Source organism: Panthera uncia (genome assembly GCF_023721935.1).
Source record: "Panthera uncia isolate 11264 chromosome A1 unlocalized genomic scaffold, Puncia_PCG_1.0 HiC_scaffold_16, whole genome shotgun sequence".
Classification (NCBI taxonomy): Eukaryota; Metazoa; Chordata; class Mammalia; order Carnivora; family Felidae; genus Panthera; species Panthera uncia.
The window spans coordinates 18661349-18684609 of NW_026057576.1; the positions used below are offsets into that span (position 1 = coordinate 18661349).

Genomic DNA, 23261 nt, shown 5'->3' on the forward strand with positions numbered 1-23261 from the left:
CTGTCTTGTTCCTGATCTTAGGGGGAAAGCTCTCAGTTTTTTCGCATTGAGGATGATATTAGCTGGGTCTTTCATATGTGGCTTTTATGATCTTGAGGTATGCTCCTTCTATCCCTACTTTGTTGAGGGTTTTTATCAAGAAATGGTGCTGTATTTTGTCAAATGCTTTCTCTGCATCTATTGAGAGGATCATATGGTTCTTGTCCTTTCCTGTATTGATGTGATGAATCACGTTAATTGTTTTGCAGATATTGAACCAGCCCTGCATCCCAGGTATAAATCCCACTTGGTTGTGGTGAATAATTTTTTTAATGTATTGTTGGATCCGGTTGGCTACTATCTTGTTGAGGATTTTTGCATCCATGTTCATCAGGGAAATTGGTGTATAGTACTTCTTTAGTGGGGTCTCTGTCTGGTTTTGGAATCAAGGTCATACTGGCTTCATAGAGTTTGGAAGTTTTCCTTCCATTTCTATTTTTTGGAACAGCTTCAAGAGCATAGGTGTTAACTCTTCCTTAAATGTTTGGTAGAATTCTCCTGGAAAGCCATCTGGCCCTGGACTCTTGTTTTTTGGGAGATTTTTATTACTAATTCGATTTCTTTACTGGTTATGGGTCTATTCAAATTTTCTATTTCTTCCTGTTTCAGTTTTGGTAGTGTATATGTTTCTAGGAATTTGTCCATTTCATCCAGATTGCCCATTTTATTGGCATATAATTGTTCATAATCTCTTATTATTGTTTTTATTTCTGCTGTGTTGGTTGTGATCTCTTCTCTTTCATTCTTGATTTTATTTATTTGAGTCCTTTCCTTTTTCTTTTTGATCAAACTGGCTAATGGTTTATCAATTTTGTTAATTCTTTCAAAGAACCAGCTTCTGGTTTCTTTGATCTGTTCTACTGTTTTTTGGTTTTGATAGCATTAATTTCTGCTCTAATCTTTTTTTTTTCAATATATGAAATTTATTGTCAAATTGGTTTCCATACAACACCCAGTGCTCATCCCAAAAGATGCCCTCCTCAATACCCATCACCCACCCTCCCCTCCTTCCCACCCCCCATCAACCCTCAGTTTGTTCTCAGTTTTTAACAGTCTCTTATGCTTTGGCTCTCTCCCACTCTAACCTCTTTTTTTTTTTCCTTCCCCTCCCCCATGGGTTTCTGTTAAGTTTCTCAGGATCCACATAAGAGTGAAACCATATGGTATCTGTCTTTCTCTGTATGGCTTATTTCACTTAGCATCACACTCTCCAGTTCCATCCACGTTGCTACAAAGGGCCATATTTCGTTCTTTCTCGTTGCCATGTAGTACTCCATTGTGTATATAAACCACAATTTCTTTATCCATTCATAGTTGATGGACATTTAGGCTCTTTCCATAATTTGGCTATTGTTGAGAGTGCTGCTATAAACATTGGGGTACAAGTGCCCCTATGCATCAGTACTCCTGTATCCCTTGTCTGCTCTAATCTTTATTATTTCCTGTCTTCTGCTGGCTTGTGGTTTTATTTGCTATTCTTTGTCCAGCTCCTTAAGGCATAACGTTAGGTTGTGTGCCTTGAGATCTTTCTTCCTTCTTTAGGAAGGCCTGGATTGCTATATACTTTCCTCTTATGACCACCTTTCCTGCATCCCAGAGGTTTTGGGTTCTGGTGTTATCATTTTCATTGGCTTCCATGTACTTTTTAATTTCCTCGTTAACTTCTTGGTTAGCCCATTCATTCTTTAGTAGGATGTTCTTCAGTCTCCAAGTATTTACCTTTCCAAATTTTTTCTTGTGGTTGATTTCAAGTTTCATAGCATTGTGGTCTGAAAATATGCACAGTATGATCTCATTCTTTTGTATTTGTTGAGGGCTGATTTGTGTTCCAGTATGTGGTTCATACATCTTGCTTGTATCTGTATTGGTTAAGTTCCTGGCTGTCATTTCTTCCTGCTCTTTCTTTTGGGGTGAAGTCCTTCGTTTTGTCATTTTCAAGGGAGAAAAGGAATTAATGAGGTAGAAAGAAATTAAAATAAAAAAATTAAATTAAAAACATAAAAATTAAAAAATTAAAAACAAACACACACAAAATCCAATAAATGATGCTAGATCCTAGGTGTGTTTTGGTCTGGGTGTTGAAAGGGGCTTGATAGGTTAGAGAAAAAGGGGGAAAGAAGAAAAAGAAAAAAAAGAAATTGTTTGAAAATTTGAAAAAGTGAATACATTGAATTAGACTAAAATGAAATGATGGAAGTAAAATAGAATTTGAAAAAAATTACACAAAAGTAAAAAATATAGTAGAAAAAATTAAAGAAAAAATATTTTTAATAAAAACTGAAAATAAAAATGAATTTTTTCTCTTTCTGTATTCAACAAAAAGAAAAGAAACAAAAAAGAGAAAAAAGAAAGAAAGAAAGAAAGAAAGAAAGAAAATTGAATAGATGGACAGGTGAACAGACTGAAATACATCTGAAATTACTTGTTTTCCCCTAGAAGTCAAACTATGAAGCGCTTCATAGTCCATAAGCTAAGCAGGCCGAGAGACTTGTGTTCCTGAGCGAGGTTGGCCCAGTTGGGCGGGGCTCAGTGTAATGGCTCCTTTCTCGACTAGATGGCGCTGCTTAGCTTACTGGGGTGGATTGTTGTAGCGCTCGTAGGTGCGTATACGACTGCGCGGGAGCGGTGAACGAGGTGTCACCCGGAAATCCAGTCTCTAGTATTGAAACTCTGTTCTCCCCGATCAGCAATCGCGCGCCCGTCCTTCGTCTTTGTCTTCCGTCCACTCCCCACTTTTACACAGTCCATGACCAAGCCCCAAGCAGCACCTCCCTCCTGAGTTTTGTCTCAGATGCGGCTGTTTTTCCCGACCCCTTACTTCTGAGGGACTGTGGCTTGGCTCTGACCCGCTCCGCCCCTCTGCGGGAGGGTCTCAGCGAGCAATGGCCGCGTGCCGGCTGCAACCAGGAACGTTCGTGGGTCCTGTGCTGCTGCCAATTCCCAGAGACTGCGGCCGGGTGCCTGCCCGCTCCAGAAAAACCTTGCGAGATAGTGTAGCAGCCACGTTTCAGGGATTATGGAAAATCACAACACACATCTGGCACCAGGCTTCACCCTTAACGACCTTGTTCCAGCACCAGCGAATGTGGTTGTTCTCCCAGGCCCATTGGGGCCTTGCCTTTGGGGAACCCACACAGCCTCTACCAGGTGTCCTCCCATCAGGGGAACCGCCTCTCCCTGTGTGGCCTGAAGAACCCCGGAATCCACTCCGCTCTTGGGGATTCGCCCTTCCCACCAGAGCACTGCCAGGTATGGAGCTGCGAGCTGCAGAGTTTCAGACTCTGCGCTCCCCTTGTTTACAGTCTTAATGGGATTTAAATGCTCTCCTTTCTCCTTTCTCATTTCTCCCTTTTTAGTTCAGTCCCTGAGGCTGTTTCCGCTTTTCCACTTTCTCTCCAGCTGCTTTTGCGGGGGGTGCTTTTCCCGTATTCTCCCCCCCAGTCTCCGTCCTCTCTCCATACACAAAAGCCGCTCTCTGGCCTCCCAGCTTCTCTCTCCCCGCCGTTCACCTCTCCGCGCCACATACCTGCTGAATTCTGTGGTTCAGGTTGTGCAGATTGATGTGTTAATCCTCCAATCAGTTTTCTAGGTGTGCAGCATGGTTTAGTGTTGGTCTGGCTGTATTTCATGGACACGAGACACACAAAAAACTTCCATGCTGTTCTGCCATCTTGGCTCCTCCTGAAATGAATCTTAAGAACCTATTTCAAAAGCCAAAAACTGAATAAAGATTCTTTCAGTGTACATTTTAATCTTTCCTAAGGAAATGGATAACACTGGTTAAATAGGAAGAAAGTCACATGCAAAAAATAAGGTATTATACATCCCAAAATATTATCTCACCAGAGGAACACCATCATCCTAGTAAAAGGGTTACCAGCAAAAGAACATCAGGTAAAAGAAGGTAACTAAAGCAAGTATGTTGAGTGTTCTCACATTGAACTTACCAAACTCCCTCACCAAATCTCATTGCTGAAACTCCACTATGAAATACAGGGCATACTCCTATGTAAAGAAGTAATTTGTATTGATTGATCATGAAAACTCACAACCTCTTAGCTAAGGATATCCTAACTGAGAAACTATGAGAAACTATGAGAAACTCCAATTCTCAATGGAGCAGAATTGCCTCCCTTGGAACGTTTGCAAATGGTGGGCTAAGTTTTGGTTGTCATCAGATAAGATTGGGTAGCATTACAGGCCTTGGTGGGGCCAGAGATGCTAAATGTCATAAACGTTTTAGAAAATACTGAACAATGAAGAATTGTCCTATTCCAAATGTGAAGTCACTCTCATTAAGAAACACTGCATAGAAAGATACCTTTGTTGGAGCTTGAAATTATAGATACAATAACTAATCCGTAAAGCACTAGAGCTTGAATAGTTAAGTAATTAACTTGTCTCTATCGAGATGTAACAAACTATTCAAAGGAAATTTTGGCTCAAGTACGGGGAAGTAATAGATACCAAATTCCAGAAGAGGTGCAAAAACATATACAGAGGTGACCAAAAAAGTTTCCAAAAGCTATTTACGTAACTCTTAAACTCTCACCCACGTTGAAGGTGCTAAAGGGTCAGGACTAGGATGTTTCAGGAGAACTTTGGAAGATTTCTTTATAAAAAGCCTATGCTGTGAATCTCTTCCCCTTCCCCCAAAGGGAAAGAGGTAGGAGGGGTTATCTCCCCCCCAAGTCAAGAGAGAGGAGGGCTTGAAGTATGGCACATCACTTACAGGCTTAAAATATGGCACTTAGAGGTTGGGTGACATGGTGGTCTGGTGACCAAGTTATGCCCGAGAAATCCAAAGGGCAAGAGGCTGGCTAGAGCTGCCAGTGGCATCAGAGTAGAGAGCTAAGGTGTGGGAAGTCACTGCCGTCCAGAGTTTGTCAAAGCCAGAGACGAATGAATGCATACCCATGGACCAGATGTGGGTTTTGTAAAAGAAAGGAGCCAGTATCTTAGATTCTATGCAAGAGGACTTTCTGGAGAGGTTGGGGGATCCCACTGATTGGTAAGGGCCATAGTTAGTATAACAAGAAAAAAGCTGAATAGTTACATCCCATGCCTGTGGATGGGAGGTTAAGAGTGCTCTTCCTTTTGGTGTGTGTGTGTGGGGTGGGTAGGTATGTGGGGGATGTGGGAGTGTGTGGGTATGAGGGGGGGGGGGGTGACCAAGGAAGTACAAAAGCCACCATAAGAGAAATAAGCCACTTTAGACAACTTCAAAATCCAGAGAAGGTTGAAGCTAAACCCCCATCATAGGACCAGTGAAGGAAGAACTTTACTGTCCCTCTTCCCTTTCTTCTGTCCCTTCTTCAACCCTGGAAGGATTCAAACCCAAGGCAAGTAATGTGGGGAAGGAAGAGTACAATATCTCGGAAAGCAAAGGAAGAAGATGGCTGCTTCCTCTCTTCTTCAACTGCAGGAGAGACACCTTGGGGAGTTCAAAGCTTTGATTACTTTATGTGGGAACGGAACATCTTAATTACTAATTGGGATTGTGTTTTTTAACTTAAAGTGACCAGGAGGAGCCATAGCGTCTACTTGAGTTTTTCTTTAGGGACAAGGGTAGAGCTAGCCCTGTTGACAAATATAAAGGGACAACGGAAAGCAAAACCAAAAATGCTTTATGATTACACCTCATGAATCATGCCTGTCTGAAGTAGGGTTATCAGGAATGTGTAATGGTGGGAAGTCTGATTCTGGCACATAGGACCATAGGAAATGACATTCTTTTTCAATCATGACACAGCTCCACCCCTGCAGCCTTGGGCACAGCTCCTTCAGCTACACAATGGGGGTTTTCAACCACCCAATCCAGTGGGGTGTCTTCTCTATCTAAACTCTTACGTGACTCTAGGGACGGCCAGGTGAAGAGAGGTTGGGTGAGGAATTTGTTTCCTGGAGATGATTTAAGACCTAATTTTTGGAGGTCTTCATTAGAGACCCCGCTATTTGTCAGGCTGTATCTTAAGCATGTCCCATTAATGATCACTGTTCAAAAATGAGAAGATGGAACTTCCCAGATATCACCAGCTATTAAAGAAACAGCCAGTTCTTCCCTCCTTGTGGGCCCTCTGCTCCTAGATAAAAGTGAGATATGAAGGGGTCTCCAGAGGTTTAGTGGTGGGGTGCCACACAGTGACTGACAGTGAGCCTTTAGATGTCTATTATCCTGGATTGGCGGTGGGGGGTTGGGGCAGAGCTCAAAACCTCTTTCTTTTCCTTTTTTTCAAGTTTTTTTATTTATTTTGAGAGAGAGAGAGAGAGAAAGCGAGCGAATGCAAGTGGGGAAGGGGCAGAGAGAGAAGGAGAAAGAGAATCCAAGCAGGCAGTGCAGTGCAGAGCCCCTGCTGGGGCTTGCTCCCCTGAACTGTGTGTGAGATCATGACCTGTGCCGAAAACAAGAGTCTGATCCTTAACTGACTGAGCCACCTGGGTGCCCCCAAACCCCTTTCTTCAAGCTTTGATCCCATGAGGCCTTTAACAGGTGCCAACAAAACCCCATTCCTCCACCATGCTCAGGGGCAGCAAGAGAAGGGATCTTAACTGTATTTTGTGTTCTTCACATTCTGCACTGCTTAGTTGTAGATTTCACCATGATTCTAATAACATATGCCAGTTAGGATAATGAAAAAGTTCTAGTGTTATTTATTCACACCAATCTAAACAAAACCAAAAACTCCTACTTAAAAAAAAAAAAAATCTACACTTGGTCTCTCCCTTTGTGAGAGAAGAGTTCAAGGCAGGCCCCTCTTAGACCCCATTCAAGTATCTCAAGTCATTTGTCACGTCAGTCACAGGGCTAGCTAGCTTCATTGCAGATGCTTCTGGAACATTCCTTTGATGGAAGAACATTCACCCACACCAGGATGTGTCCTGAGAGGTCATTGTGATTTTTTTTTTTTCCGATGTGGTCCAAAGGTCAAATACTATCTGTTTGATAATGTCTATTACAGTATATCCATGTGGCCACACCTGTTGAAACGTTTTAAGAGAGATACACATAAGGCTAGGAATTCACTAAGTCTGACAGACTGGACCAAGAAATAAACCATCCAAAGCAGCTAGAAAGCAAAAGGAAGTGGAGGAATCTAGAATTTATTGAATGATGTATAATGTGCTAGGGATTTTTACATGTATTTTCTCTTTTGAACCTCACCACATATGCACAGATCAATAGGAAATTTGTCAGAAACTGTTGACAAAACCCATCTTATTCTGTGGGTGTTACCATTATCATTCCCATCTTACATATGCAGAAACTGAGACTCAGAGGGTTCAAAGACTTTTTAAAGCCACTGTAGTGGGTTGAATTGTGTCCCCCTAAAAGTCCTAACCCCAGGTACTTGTAAATGCAAATTTACTTAGAGATAAGATCTTTGTAATTAAGGATCTTGAGATGAGGTCATCCTGGGTTTAGGGCGAGCTTTCAATCCAGTGACTGGTGTCCCTGTAAGAGAAAGGTGGATTTGAGAAATAGAGACGCACAAAGAAGGCAATGTGGGGGCACCTGGGTGACTCATTCAGTTAAGCATCCGACTTCGGCTCAGGTCATGATCTTGCGGGTTCGAGAGTTCGAGCCCTGCGTTGGGCTCTATGCTGACAGCTCAGAGCCTGGAGCCTGCTTCAGATTCTGTGTCTACCTCTCTCTGTCTGTCCCTCCCTCACTCACACTGTCTCTCTCTCAAAATTAAATAAACATTTAAAGGTAAAAAATAAAAAGAAGCCCATATGAAGATGGGGGCAGAGATAGGAGTGATGCATTTATGTGCCAAGGAATGCTAAAGACTGCCAGCAGCCACCAGAAGCCTGTAGAGTCATGGGATGGGTTCTCAGAGTCTCCGAGCCTTCAGGAACCTCCCCTGCCAGCACTTTGATTTCAGACTTCTGATCTCCAGAACTGTGAGATGATAAATTTCAGTTGCTTATGACTCCAGGTTTGCGGTTATTTGTTAGAGCAGCTCCAGGAAATTCATACAGCTGCCCTCTGCTAAGTGAAGAAGCTGGCACCAACACTGGAACAGGGGTAGGGGTAGGGGTAGGGACTGCCTGTCTGAGCCCTAAGCTAGGTCAGGTCCCGCTACTTTTGTGACTATTAACAGTAATGAGGTATGCATGTCCCTTTGTTCTTCTGGGTCTGAGTTAAATGAGAAACTACATCATAAGTGCCAAAGAGGAGAATTAGACCTGTCACGCTGTATGGTTTTTGAAGAACAGAAAATGCTATTCAGCCTTTAGGGCACCCACTAGCTTTTAAGAAACACATAGATATGCTGAGAAGAGTCTAGCAAATTCCAGGTTAACAAGCATTTTTTCTCAATGTGCCATTGGCCTGTGCTCCACAGTAAATTTTTACCAGCTGGACATTTTTTTTTTCCTTACTCAAAGTTTGTATCACTTTGCATTTTGTGTAGCTCTGCCCACCTCCCCGGAGGTGGGTCTAGACTATGGGGACAGTATCCAGGCTTATGCAGAGAGGACAGAGAAGTTAGCAAGGACTTCCTTGGGTCACCCCAGGTGCCACCTCTTTGATGTGTGGTCTCTCCTCTTCATACGTGTCCAGCAAACAGAAGCTGGATGCGCTGGTCTGGGCCACGTGCCCCTACGCAGGTGATCTATGCCTGGGCTGCAGAGGAAAGGCACAGGACGCTGAACTGTTCTTTCCCATCCTAACTTCTCAGGAGGAGCCTGGGCCTCAAACCAAGTTTCTAACACTTGCCGACAGGGACTTCTGCAGTTAGAAAGTCCGCTACTTCTGGGGCGCCCGGGTGGCTCAGTTGGTTAAGTGTCCGACTTTGGCTCAGGTCATGATCTCACAGTCTGTGAGTTCGAGCCCTGTGTTGGGCTCTGTGCTGACAGCTTAGAGCCTGGAGCCTGCTTCGGATTCTGTGTCTCCCTCTCTCTCTGCCCCTCCCCTGCTCATGCTCTGTCTCTCTGTGTCTCAAAAATAAATAAAAAGTTAAAAAAAAAAAAAAAAAAAAGAAAGTCCACTACTTCTGTAGCTGAAGAAACAGAGGCTCAACCTGAGCCTCAAGCTCTTAGCCATGAGCAGCAGAACTGGAAATAGAATCGGGGCCTTTGATTTCTATCCCAGAACTTTTTTTTTTTTTTTTTTTTTTTAACTACACACAAATGTTTTTCTAGAATTTAGCTTGCATGAGAATCATCTAGAAAACATGTTTTAAAATACAAGTTTTAAGGCCTGGCCCCCAGAAATTGTGATCCACTCCGGGGTGGAGCCCAGGAATTGTCATTTTAGCAAGCAATCCTAGGTGAGTCTGATGTGTGTGGCCCACGGCCTAAAGATGTAATGACAGCCCCCATGAACAGATCACCTTTCCCTGAGAAACCCACTGCACTTCAAAAACACTATCGTTCCCCTTCTGGCAGGTTTAGGGAAGAGCTTCTGGGTGGGTTCAGGCTTGGAGGGAAGACGACAATTCCTCAGAGTGAGTTCAATGGCAAGGTACTAGTTACGGCAATAGAACCTGTCTCCAGCACTCCTGGATCTTCCAGTGTCTGCAACATGATTCTGGAATAAAGATGACTTCGGCTCTCCCAGCTGGACGAGCGGGACCCCGAGATGGCCTAGATGATATGTTCCCTGCCAGAGGATCAAAGGAGAGGCGAGCTGCTTCGAGATGTCTGCCCATGCCTTAGGTCATGGAACACCCAGGAGAACCCTCAGGAGCTCAGTGATGCCATTGTGGTGCCATCTTAAAGAGGAAACCAGCTTTCACTGCTGTTCTGACTGTGAAGAAGTCTATCTGCATGTGGGATAACACTAGTAAAAATAACTCAGAAGTTAGAAGCCGCTTTCACGGACATTATCTGCATCCTTTCTGTGAGTCTATGTGAGGGCCCAGTGATTCCCAGTTATTAGCCTACACAGCTCACTTAACCTTCTGTTTTCTTTTGTCTAAATCTTGGCTTTTGTTTCATATCTCTACAGATCTTCCTCTGTGTTTAACACACTCAAGTGGGGTGCACTGTTGGGGTGCTCTCAGAGAGGCAGTCCTGCCTACCCTCCTCCTTCCTGGTATTGGTCCAATTTTACAAATAATTACATTGTGATTATTTGATGATTGTCCTCCCCTCCGGGCTGCGAGCTTCATGTACACTCCCAGACATAGCCCAGAGCTGGCAAGGCACAGTGGTGGGTGAATGAATAAACAGATGACGAAATAACTGACGAATCAACCCTTTATGTAACAAAGGGCTGTTGGCTGCACAACTTTTTGTTGGGTGACAAGCGAGAAGGGTTGAGTTCACCCAAGTGCTGACCAGGCTTGGAGAACTTGCCCCACGTGGCAGATAAAAGGGTTCTGCCACATCTCAGACTACACTCTTCATCTCCCCTCAACCTGAATACACCCCATCCTGCTCTCCCTTGCCCTCCTCCCAGTGATGGGCACAGCCATCCCCTTTTTCACATCATCCTTGACACTGGCCTCTCCCACACTGATGAAATCCAGCCCATCCCCAGCTAGGTGACTCTGATCGACCTCCCCAAGCTCCTTCACAAGCTGCCAGCTCCTCTTCACCCACACCTCACTGACACCAGTGTCACTTCTACAGATGTGTGCCTCCAATGTTAAAGGCCCTGCAAATCACCCAGGGACCTTGTTAAAATGCAAAGCCTGATGCAATAGGTTGGGGCCTGAGATTCTGCATTTCCAACAAAGTCCCAGGTGAGGCCAGTGTTCCTGGTGCACAGACCACACTTTGAGTAGTCAGATGTCATTTCTAAAATTTAAATCTCATTCCTTCCTTCCTTAAAATTCTTCAGTGGCTCCCTATTGCCCACAAGACCTTATGCCATCAGTTTTCTGCCTTCTTGTCCAATCCACGGTTCTGCATATCTCCCATCTTTGCAGTTCCTCAAATGGTGACATGTTCTCTTGTGCCTATGCTGTTCCTTCTGCTTGGAATGCCTTCCAACCTCTCAGGCTCCCTCCCCTAGCTAATTCCCACTGGACTGTTAGGATTCACCCAGTCATCACCTCTGCCAGAAAACCTTTCTAGATTCCATCCACTCACTCCCCAATGCCAGAGTCAGCTACAAGGCATCAAAGGAGCACTCCTGAGATCTCTCACGGGTCTCATCACCTTGGGATTGACTGGCCTCTTTACCTGCTTGTCTCCCCACCTAGACCTAAGAAACAGAGCCCGGGACAGTGCAAGTTCACAGCTGTTTGCTGGAGGAAGGATAGACTCGCAGAGGGACACACCTGTCCTCTCTGGGCTGCCCCTCAAGTTCCCTTCAGTTGGCACCTGTCTCTTAAATTGTTTCTATGGAATGCTGTTAAAAGAGGGGGGGTCTATTTACCACACCCCAGCTCCTGCCTCCACCAGATTTATGTCTCTTTGGCCTTAAGATTAACAATTTTCTTTACTTTTGTTTGCAGCAGAATACTGGGGATCCCTGAATCGGCAGCTCTTGCTGCACTGGGGTTCCCACCATTCTGCACACCATCCACTGGACAGGTCTTCTTGAGTCAGAAGGCTGGCCCTGACTCCTGAGAATCGGACGCCTTGCCAGACACCCCAAACTTTCCCAGAGTGATACAGAGCCACCGAGGCCTGGCTGTTCCTGGAGTGAGCCCATTCTCCTATTACCAGGAACGTTTGCTCGGTACACCTGGGGCCCCCATCCTCTCCTCTCCCTATCTCTTCACTGCTGCCCCAAACTCTGGTGAAATTCCAAAGTGCTGTAAGGCTCACCCAAGCCCAATGCCATTATTGGCTGACCTACTCTAAAGCTGTGTTCCATGATCTAGGGCTGTCATTAGAAAAGGAACAGGACCAAGAGGCAGATGGTGTGAGTTCTAATCCTGGTCCTTCCGTTTGCTACCTGCCTGGCCATATGCAGTCACTTTGCTTCTCTAGGTCTCTGTTTCCACATCTGTACAATGGGTTTATGTACCTTCCTTGTCCACCCACAGAGTTGTGGTGCTGGCTACATGAGTTGGTGAGTGTGAAAGTGCCTGTCAAGCAGGAAGGGATGTGCAAAGGCTAGGTAAGTAGAGGCATTAATAAAGATGAGGGCCAGGCCTCAGAAAGGGGGGAGGCAGGTGTTTGCCTTTACATGTTTCCACTTCCACCTTCTGTTCGTTTCCATACCAATGCCCACAGAGACCATCTAATCCCAGAGGAAAAGCTGGGTGTGTAAGTTGCTGACCACATGAGTGTACATTCATTGAGTGTATTACCTCCTTGGGGCATTTTAATTTTGAATGAAGGAGAGAGATTCGAAGGAAGGAATTGATCCTGTAGTGAGGCCTGTGTGAATGGGAATACATGTGGCAGGGAGACTGTCCTATGTGGAACACTTTGACTTCACCAGCAGGGAAGGGCCTTGCTCTAGAGCCTTTGCCTTATGCCCCGCCCCTTTCTCAGGCTACAGAGAACTGGAATTGAGAAGTTTGCTGGGCATCAGGAACCACAAGTGACAGGACCATTAGGGAATTCAGCCTGTGTGTTCTAAAAGGCCGGCAGGGACAATGAAGCACAATGAAGGCACTGTGGTCTTCTCTGAAAAGCTGTCAGCCTGCTCCAGGCCTCTAAGCCTGCTCAGAGTGGAAAAGAATGATTGTCCCCCAGCACACCAGAGGCATAGGTGACTCAGCTGCTCTCTGTCCCTATGTGTCTCTAACTGGAGTTGTCTCAGCCTCTCTTCTCTCCCATTCTGACTTTTAAAGAGAGCTGTAGGGTCTCTATTCACAAACACTCACACATAGTGGGCTCATGGTGAAGTGCCCAGAACCAAGTTCTATACAGATAGCAGTACAGCCTGGAAGGTGGAAATATGGCCTTGGATAATCACAAAAGTGGGGAAAAAAAAAAAAAAATGAAGCAGGCCTTATTGAAGAAGTTGTTTTCCCAAACCTCTTCTCAGGACTTTATTAGGTCTTTTGAAGCAAGGAGACAAACAAGGGCCTATTTTCTCCAGCACGTTGGGTCACCCTGGACTTGAATCCCTATCCAACAGAGTCTGGACCCCATGTCCCTTCATGTCCTGTTCTCACGCTCTGCCTCGGAAGAGGGCCAGTGATTGGGGCCCTCCATTGATGTTGTGGTGCCTGTCTTCAGGTATCTGCTCCTCAGCAATATGGCCACCACCTTCTACCCAGAATGCTTTCTCCTCTTCCCAGAGGGCATTCTCTTCCTCCCAGAGGGACTTTTTATCCTCCCACAGGGACTTTTCCTCCTCAAGAAGAGCTCTTTCCTCCACCCACAGGGCTTTCTCTTCCTCCCACAGGGCCTTGTCCTCCTGAAAAAGGTTCCGGTCTCTTTCCCATAAGGCATTGTCCTCTTTCCAAAAGGCCTTATCCTCCTTCCAAAAGGTACGGTACTTTTTCCAAAAGGTTTTTTCTTCTTCCCGGAAAGATTTTTCCATTTCCCAGAAGGCTTTTTCCTCTTTCCAGAAGGTCTTCTCTACTTCCCAGAAAGGTCTCTCCTCTTCCCAAAAGCCCAAGATCTGACCCCGGAAAGCATGGATCTTGCCTCGGAAATTCCACATCTTTTCTCTGAAGTCTTCTATTTTCTCAAGAAAAATTTTCATCTCTTCCCGAAAAGCCTTATCTTCCTGCAACTTGCAGATTAGTTTCTTCTGGCGTATGTTGGGTGAGGATCCCACCATTGACCGAAAGCAAGCAAGCCCCATCCATTTGCCCACTTTGAAGGGAAACATCTTCTTAGTTAGCCAGAATGGTGGGGTGGCCATGATGGAGGACAGGACTGTTGGCCAAGTGCAGGTCAGCTGGTCAAACCCTGCAGGGGCAGTACAGAAAACAAGTTCATGAGTATTACATGCCAGAGAACGAGCCCTTGGGTCTGTATTATCCGATTTAGGAAAATTTAACCATTTCTCTCTTTGACCCATCGCATGTGTTTGTGAGAGATGAGATTTGGTAGAGAAACATGCTGGCTGGTTATAGCTTTGGGCTGAAGAGGGAGTCAATACATTCAAAGTCAAAGCCGCTGAAGTCATAGAATCTCAGCCAACAAGGACAGGGATGCTCAACTAGGATATCAGAACACACAAGTGTGACACGATCACTTCAAGGGGTGTGTCACAGTTTTCTTTTACTTTTAAATAATAAAGTACTGCAGCCCCTCAATGCTTTGCTTTTGTTAAACCAATGAGAATTCATTTGAAGTTTCAGTATTCTCACTAGGGGATCGCTCATAACCTTCTCACGGCCATGCTCGCAGCAGGGTGCCACAGGTGTGAGTGTTCTGTTAAGGCCACCTGAAAAGCAGAGGGTGAGACCCACTGGCCTAGGGGGTACTATTTTAGTAGAAGAGTCTATTTGGGGAACAGAGACTTAAAACAGTAGGGTAAGAGACGATGCCAAATGTTAGCAAGGATACAAATAAGAGGAGCTCTCACAATATCAAGTAATACTCAACAATAGGGAAGAGACTTTATGACTCAGTAGCTCCATTTCCAGGTATGTACCCTGAGGAATCTTATGAATTGTGACCAGGAGACATGTACAAAAATGTCTGAGGAGACTTGTTCATAAATGCTCAACTGCAACAATCCAATGGCCATCACAATAGAATGGAATTTAAAAATGGTAGTATATTCATGCAATGGACAGCACAGCTATGTGCAACAATGTGGATGAATAGTATAAACATAATTTTTAAAGAAAGGAGCAGGATTGGGGCACCTGGGTGGCTCAGTCGGTTAAGTGTCTGACTTGGTTTCGGCTCAGATCATGATTTCATGGATCGTGGGATTGAGCCCCACATCAGGCTCTGCACTGACAGAGGGGAGGCTGCTTGAGATTTTTTCTCTCCCTCTCTCTCTATATATGCCCCTCCCCTGCTCTCTCTCTCTCTTCAATAAACAAACATATAAAGCGAGAGAGAGAGAGAGAGAGAGAGAGAGAGAGAGAGAGAGAAACACAGGATCAAAGAATTTCAAAGAATAAAGTTCCCAAACAGGAAAAACTAAACTCTGTTGTTTATATACTTAGGTGATAACACAAAAAAGCATAGCAAAGAAGTGAGACCCATAAGTCAAGATAGTGGTTGCTTGAGAGGGGAGGATGGGATAGGGAAGTGGTGGTGGTGACTAGGTGAGGACATGAGGAGGGCTCCTGAGGAGCTAGCAGTATTCTATTTCTTTACTGGGGTAGTGGTTGTAGGTGTGTTCATTATAAAAATATGCTAAGCTGTAGATATATATTTCAAGTACTCCGATAAATGTATTATATTTTACAATAAAATATAAGCTAGGGAGAAAGAAAGGAAAGAAAGAAAGAAGAAAGGGAAGTGAGGAAGGAAGGAAAGAAGAAAGAAAAGAAAAGAATAGAAAAGAAAAGAAAAAAGAAAAGAAAAGAAATAAAGGGAGGAGAGACAGAGAGAGAGAACATTGCCATATATCTGAGGTATCAGATATCAGCACTCTCCAGACTACAGTAAGTACAAAGGTGGGTCAAGCGATGAGAAAAAGGGCTGGACACAGGAGAATGGTCAGAGGAAGGGAAGACAAAGGGTGCATGTACCTGGTGAGGGCATTAATTTCCATTTTGAGCTTTCCGGAAGGAGCTGCCAGGGTCTGGCCTCACTCTGTGGGCCTTGCTAAGCACCACATAATGGAGCAACATGACTTCCCTTTGGGAAGTCCCTCTGGGCTTTCTTCTGGTTTTTCCATTTTCAGACTCAGGATCAGGGAGTAGGGGAGAAGGAAGGACACATAGGTGGAGTGTGTGTGTGTGTGTGTGTGTGTGTGTGTGTGTGTGTGTGTGGTGAAGGGATAGACGGTGGCATCACCATGTCCACCCAGCCACACAAGCCAGAAACCTGGAGCTCATCCCTGACTCCTTCCTTTTCCTCACCAGACTTTAAATCAATCATCAACCCTCCCAGTTATGATTGTTAACATTTCTTGGAACCATGCCCTCAGATTCATGTCATTGACCACGGCTGCTTTGCACCAGGACCCCTGTGACAGTCTCACCAGTCTCTCTGGTATTGACCTTACCCTCCCATCCACCCCTACTGTAGCCTCAGGGGTGTTTCTAAGTTTCTTTATTTATATTTTGAGAGAGAGAGAGAGAAGGCGAATGCTCAAGAGGGGGAGGGGCAGAAAGAGAGGGAGAGAGAAAGAATCCCAAGCAGGCTCTGCACTGTCAGCACAGAGCCAGACACGGGGCTCAAATCCACCAGTCGTGAGATCATGACCTGAGCCAAAATCAGGAGTTGGATGCTTAACTGACTTAGCCACCCAGGGGCCCTGCCCCAGGGATGTTTCTAAAACACGTATCACACCTGCTCGCAAAACTCCGAAGACTCCACAGCCCAAATCCAAATGCCTAGTAAGGTCCTCTGTAACCTAACTCCTGCTTGTCACTCCCTTGACCTTCCTACCATCTCCAAAGCTAAGTTTCAGTAATAATGGGCCACATCCAGTTCTCTGGACAAGACCTGCAGTTTCAAGCTTCCAAGCCAAGGAACACGCTGTGTCCTCTACTGATTACCTTTCCTTCTCAGTGTGGCTTGAATTCCTCTCCACATCGCCCCCTCTGAAAGCTACTTGGACCTTCCAGACAAAGTTCATCACCACCCCCTCACTCACTCCTGTTGTTTGCTTGTCATGCTCGGCTGATAATTAGGTGTGGACGTGCCTTGCTGCCATCCCTGTAACCCAGCATCTAAGATGAAGCTGTGGGCATAGGAGGTAATTGATAGAAATGTTGGTTGACTTGAACTGAATTTCGTTGAATTTTGGAAATTTGATTTTCTAGGTTGTATTATGGTTGTCTTATTTATGTAACTGTTGGTATCTTGAGGTGGGGGAAAGTGTGTCCTTCTTCCTTCCTTTCTGCTATGAGAATGCAAAGCAGGCCCTCAACAAGTGTTTGTTGAACTGGATTTGGAAACTCTATAAGCAAAGCCTCAGGGTCAATTAGAGCCCAGGATAGCTGTCAACAACAATCAACTTTCTAATTACAATGTTAGTAACAACAACTCCCTGCACATTTATTTAGCCCTTTTATGCTGGGCACTTTACTGGCATTACCTGTGTAATCCTTTCAACCATGCTGTGAGATAGGCACCTTGATTAACCTCATTATATAACTGAGAAAACTCAGGCTTGAAGTTAAAAACCCATTCAAGCAATTAAGTAGATGAGGCAAGATTCTTCTAGTGAGTGCTAGAAGTGCATTACGTGGTCAAGCAATACTACTTGGAAACACCATCGGGCTGATATTTTAACTAGGAAGGAGTGTGTGTGTGTGTGTGTGTGTGTGTGTGTGTGAGAGAGAGAGAGAGAGAGAGAGAGAGAGAGAGAGAGAAAGAGAGAGAGAGAATTGTATTAAGCCCCGGACCTACTGATAACTTAATGATAACATTTAGCAATGTGGTCACTAATTTTAAAGGAAACCTCCTTTCTCCTCATACAATCCTGCTAAAAAAAATACACCAACACTCACACTAAAAAGCAAATCAAAGAACACTGAATGTTATCAGTGAAGAAAATATATTTTTCACCAAACAACAAAAAAAGGCTTACAAAAATCTATTTTTATATGTGAGGCTTGTCTGTTTCCAGTTTGCAAAAACAAACGAACAAACAAACAAACAAGCAAATCCATTTCTGTGCAGGCTTCTGACTTTCTTCTGAAATGTTTCCTGGACATATTCCAATGCCAAAAGTAACCACCTTCCAAATTACACTAAAGCTTTATTTCTTATTCCTTGGGCAATGTTTGCACTAACTAGAGAACTCACTGAAACAGTTTAATAAATTCTTTTTTCCTTTGCACCAGAGATCCCCACTGTTCTCTGATTCTGAATTTCCCTTGCCTAGTGTCTCCCAGGCTCTTATTTTCTGGCTCTTTTCATGGCCTCACACTTTCTGCAGGTCTAACACCAGTTGTGGTTCTTGGCAGGCTTTCCCTTCAGCGCTGTGCTCCACAAAGAACCAGTGTCGACATTCATGAGGAGAGAGAACCACAAAGCTGAATGGAGAAGCCAATTCTGGGGGACTGGCTCAGTCCATGGAGTCACTTGAGAATAGGAAAAACTACAAAGTATAGGTCAGTGAGCACTAAATGTTCACTCTCCCTGATTTTCCCCCAGTCTCACTGCCTACTTGGGCAGCGGCAGGAGAGATCTGCTTATGACACTTGTTGACAGAAATAAATGTATTATAAGTCAAGTATTCAGGGACTGTCCCTTGTCAGAAGATCTGGGCTCCTATTTGTGGAGAAACAGGGCCACAGGCTGAAACTTCTTCAGCCTCCAGCTTAGCGTCTTGGCATCCACATCCATTGTTAATCCCCGCCTACAGGCTCCTGGGCAAAGCCAGGCCCTCCCCCATCTCCTCACAGCCCCATGGTGACTTTATTTCCTCAGCCATCCCTCACTCCTGGGCCTTCCTATCTCCCTCTCTGCTCCTTCCGGCCTCTCAGCACACGAACACACTCAAGTCCCTCTCATCTTAACACGACCACTCAACCAGCTGACCACAGAATCCCCTAGCTCTCTCTCTGCTTACCGTGTGCTAGCCTTCTCCTCCTTGAATACTCTTCTCAAAGAGCAGCCGACGATCACTATCCACCATTTCTGTATTGCATCTACAACCCATCCTACAGCAATCTGCCTTTTGCCTCCTTACTCCACTGAAACTCTATTTGTTAAGATCCCTAGAGACGTGCGCATTGTTTAGTCCTTTGTCCTCACTGACCGACCTGTTAGCAGCATTTGACATTAGTCCTTTTTGAAGCTCCCTCCCCCTTGGCTTCTATAACACGGGGTCATCCTGCTCTCTTCCCACTTCCCGGACCACTCTTTCTCCACCTCTTTGTGGACTCCTTTTCCTGACGGAATGTGTTTTATCCACGGAAGGCGGTGCCTACCTCACAGAGCTCTTGTAGGGAGTAAATTGGGCATTTCGAGTGTCTAGCCCAGTACCTGGCACATAGCAAGTGCTCATTAAACAGAAAGTAAGAATAATTACAATTGTTACTATTTTCTGTCATTTTCAATCTTCTTAGGCCAGCATGCCAGGACGATCATGATCTGTCCCCACAAACCATTTTTGCTTTATCTCTCAGCCACCTTCCCTGATGCCTATGCTCTGGCCACGTGCAATCCCTCAAACATGCCAAGTTTTCCTCAGTTTCCTGCCATGTCGGTCTCTCTCCCTGGATAGCCTTGCCTAACCCCACTTCACTTCACCTAGTTAACTCTTTGGAACTCAGTCACCTCCTCTAGCTCTCCTGACACCCCTGTCTCTACCAAATTCAGAGTCAGTATATGCCTCTCCTGTCCCACTAGGAACACTGTTTCACAGCTCTGTGTCCAGCATCCAGTGCAACAGCTGATACATAATACATGTTAAGTAAATGACAGCTGAATGAAGGGCAGTATCCCGGATTATAATGTTAGAGAAAAATTCATCTGCAAGTTTTTCTCATGACCACTTAAATTATCCTTGAGAAAGAGATAAATCAAGCATAATATCAAATACATACATGCGTATTTAGATATAAAGTGTAATGTGATATGTGGATTCAATGTATCCAACTTATTCCCTACAAGAGCTACCTATGAGGTAGGCACTGCCTTCTGTGGATATAAAAACAAGAATCAAAGAAACACGCCTAGTTTTCAATATTATACTTCAGGACAGGAACTTACTTTTAAGGAAAATGTTGTATATAACTCTATGCTTAGAACAAATAACTATCCAATCTAAAGCCAACAGTTACTTACTGCTTAGCTGTTTCCCAACTGGGCAGTCCTCAGTAGCCCTCAGAGGCCAGGCAGTCATTGTCACATCACAGACCCCCTGACACTGTTGGCAGTGATCCCTCTGCCCCTCTTAGTCCTGACTCACAGGGTAGGGAGACCCACAATGGGTAAGGGACTTTAAGGAGTGGAAAGAGAAAGACTTTTCCGTCTTCCATTTTTGACTTCACCAATAGGTGTCACTGTTGATGACTCACAAATGATTGTTACCTCACATTCTACCTGGATTGTATCCAGGGGCAGGCTTCTGGAAAATCACGTTGCAGTCAGGGGTTTTGTATGTGATGAATCATTTCTCTTGCTGCTCTCGAGATGCTGTCTTTGGCTTTTGACAGCTTGACTATGATGTGCCTATGCATGGATCCCTTTGAGTGTATACTAGAAATTTGTTGAGCTTCTTGGAAATGCAGATTTGGTATAGTTTTTCTTCAAAGTTCAGAAGTTTTTGGCCATTATCTCTTAAAATATTCTTTTTTCCACTTTCTTTATTCTTCTCGGACTCCTTTTACATGTACATTAGCTCAATGGTGTCCTAAAGGTGTCTGGAGCTCTGTTCATTTTTCTTCATTTTTCTTTCTATTGCTTAGACTGGATAATCTCAATTGATCTGTTTTCAAGTGTACTGATTCTTCAGCCAGATCAAATTGCTCTCGATCCCCTCTATTTTTCATTTTTAACTGTAGAATTTCTATTTGGTTCTTATTTTTTAAATAATTTCTATTTATTGATATCCTCTATTTGGTAAGACCTAATTCTCAAGCTTTTCTTTAATTCTTCAGGCATGGTTTCTTTAATTCTTTGACCATATTTATTTTATTTAAAAAAATTTTTTTAATGTTCATTTATTTTTGAGAGAGAGAGAGAGACAGAGCATGAATGGGGGAGGGGCAGAGAGAGGGAGACACAGAATCTGAAGCAGGCTCCAGGCTCTGAGCTGTCAGCATAGAGCCTGACGCAGGGCTTGAACTCAGGGACCGCGAGATCATGACCTGAGCTGAAGTCGGATGCTTAACTGACTGAGCCACCCAGGCGCCCCTCTTTGACCATATTTATAATAGCTGATGTAAAATCTTGGTCTAGGAAGACCATCATCTCCAGTTTCTCAGATAGTTTCTAACCAAAAAGAGAATAACTCAATAGTTTCTATTGATGCTTTTTCCCTCCATGTGTAAACCATTCTTTCCTGTTTCTTTGTGTGTGTCCTAAGTTTTTGTTGAAACTGGACATTTAAAATAATATAATTTTAAGTAATATCATCTAAACAATATAATATCATACAAATAATACAATATAGCAACCCTAGAAATGTGATGTCCCCCCTCCTCAGGTTCATTGTTTCTTGTTGTCGTCGTCGTTGTTGTTATCGCTATTTGCTTGTTTAGTGACTTTCCTGGACTAATTCTGAAAAGTCTCTTTTTTTTTGTCTTGTGTGGCCACTAAAGTCCGCTTGCTTAGCTTAGTGGTCAGCTAATGATTGAACTAAGAGATTTCCTTGAACTGGCAAGTGTCTTTTCCTTTGCTGAGGGACTCTGTGTAGCTGTGTGTGTTGGGGCATGACTTAGGTGATTTGCAATTCTGCCTTAGCCCTCACTTCCTTGCTTGTGCAGGACCTCAAGGTCAGCCTGAGGTGAAAGATTATGACCCTCCTCAGGTCTTTCTTGGGTATGTACTCAGTCAAATACACGTGACCGTCTAGATTTCCAGAAATATGTTAGAATTTTTCAGAATCTTCATGTTGTTGTCTGTTTTTCCTTTTAAGTTTTTGCTCAGCTTCTTATTAGCTCCAACTGGTGACACTATCACAGGAAACTGAGATATTAAAAACTTGCCACTGTTTTCTTTTTTTTTTTTGACAAATGCCCTGAGGATAGGGCCATTTGCACAAAATTAGCATTGAGTTAGGTCAAATAAAGACAAGTCCTGTGGCTGGAGCTTTTCAGTGAACTGCCAGACAAGTCAAGTAGTAATAATTCTTTGGAGATGGGGAATTCTTTGGACTCCAAACTCAACCTGTCCTCTTACTTGTCCATTCCAGGTGTCCCAGTCATTGATTTTAATCATTACTCTTTTCTAATATATGTACTTAAGAATGTCAGTTTCCCTATAAGTACACTTACTTGGATCTCACACGTTTTGACATGTCACATTTAAAAAAAATATTTTTCATGTTTATTTATTTTTGAAAGAGAGAGAGAGAGAGAGAGAGCATGATCAGGGGAGGGGCAGAGAAGGAGACACAGAATCCGAAGCAGGCTCCAGCCTCCGAGCTGTCAGCACAGAGCCCGACATGAGGCTCGAACTCACAAACTGAGATCATGACCTGAGCCAAAGTTGGACACTCAACCGACTGAGCCACCCAGGCACCCCAATGTTTATTTATAGTTACACATATTTTTTATCTTTTCTGTTGCTCTTCATTTCTTCCTGCATCTCTATGTTTCTCTTTGAGATCATTTTCTTTTACATCTCCCCAAATCATACCCTAAACCTAAAGTTTCCTTTATTATGGGTTTTGTGATGACTTCTCTCAGTGCTTATTTGTTAAAAATACTTTTATTTTGCCTTAATTTTTATACTATCTAACAGATTTTATTATAGAATGGTTTGCTTAACATGCTTCTACTGTGGTATAAACAAATGATTCTTTCCTTTCATTTTTTCATTCTTCACAGTATTGAGTATTTTATGGCAATAGGATTTCAAAACATTGTAAGAAATGAATTTTAATGTCTATAAACATAGTGTGTCCAATGTGCTGTTTAACTTATCCGTTCAATCTTTTTTTTTTAAGTAGAGGGAAGCTCTGTGTCTTTTTAAAATTTTTTAAATGTTTATTTATTTATTTTGAGAGAGAGGGAGAGAGCATGAGTGCAGAGGGGCAGAGACAGAGGGAGAGAGAGAATCTCAAGCAGGTTCCATGCTGTCAATGCAGAACGCAGTGCGGGCCTTGATCTCATGAGCTGTGAGATCATGACCTGAGCCAAAATCAAGAGTCAGACACAACCAGCTGAGCCACCCAGGCACCCCTCAATCTTTACTTTTATTTACTAAATATTATTCAGGTCTAAAACATCCATGTGATTATTTCACACAGTTTTCAGGGGTTTTTTTGTGTCACGTTTATTCATCTTGATTTTTAATTCCATGAACATGTCAATAATAGTTCAAAGTGTATGTCTTATTGAAGATCCAGATCTTCTGTGGATGTCTTTCCATTGTCTGTTTTTCTCTTCTTGGTTTTCTACCAAAACTTGTTTTCTTACATGGCTGGTTACTTTCACTGATGTTATCTTTTTCCAGAGGTACTTATTTTTGCTTCTAGTAAGCAGAGAGGCTAGAGAAGCTGATTACTTGATTCCAATCAGGAGTTGATATGATTCTAAAACTGGGCTTTAATCTCTATGAGATATGCTTCTCCAATTGACTCTTACTCCAAAAAAAAA

The 23261-nt window shown here is 43.7% G+C and overlaps 1 protein-coding gene across 1 annotated transcript; it reads right to left on the reverse strand.

The window, feature by feature from the left end:
• Positions 1-12916: 12916 nt before the first annotated feature.
• On the reverse strand, positions 12917-20000 carry CCDC70 (coiled-coil domain containing 70). Its single transcript, XM_049646874.1, has 2 exons — positions 19783-20000; positions 12917-13815 (listed from the first exon to the last, which is right to left on the reverse strand). The coding sequence occupies exons 1-2, from the start codon at positions 19838-19840 to the stop codon at positions 13067-13069; spliced, it is 807 nt and encodes a 268-aa protein (XP_049502831.1). The 5' UTR covers positions 19841-20000; the 3' UTR covers positions 12917-13066.
• Positions 20001-23261: the final 3261 nt, after the last annotated feature.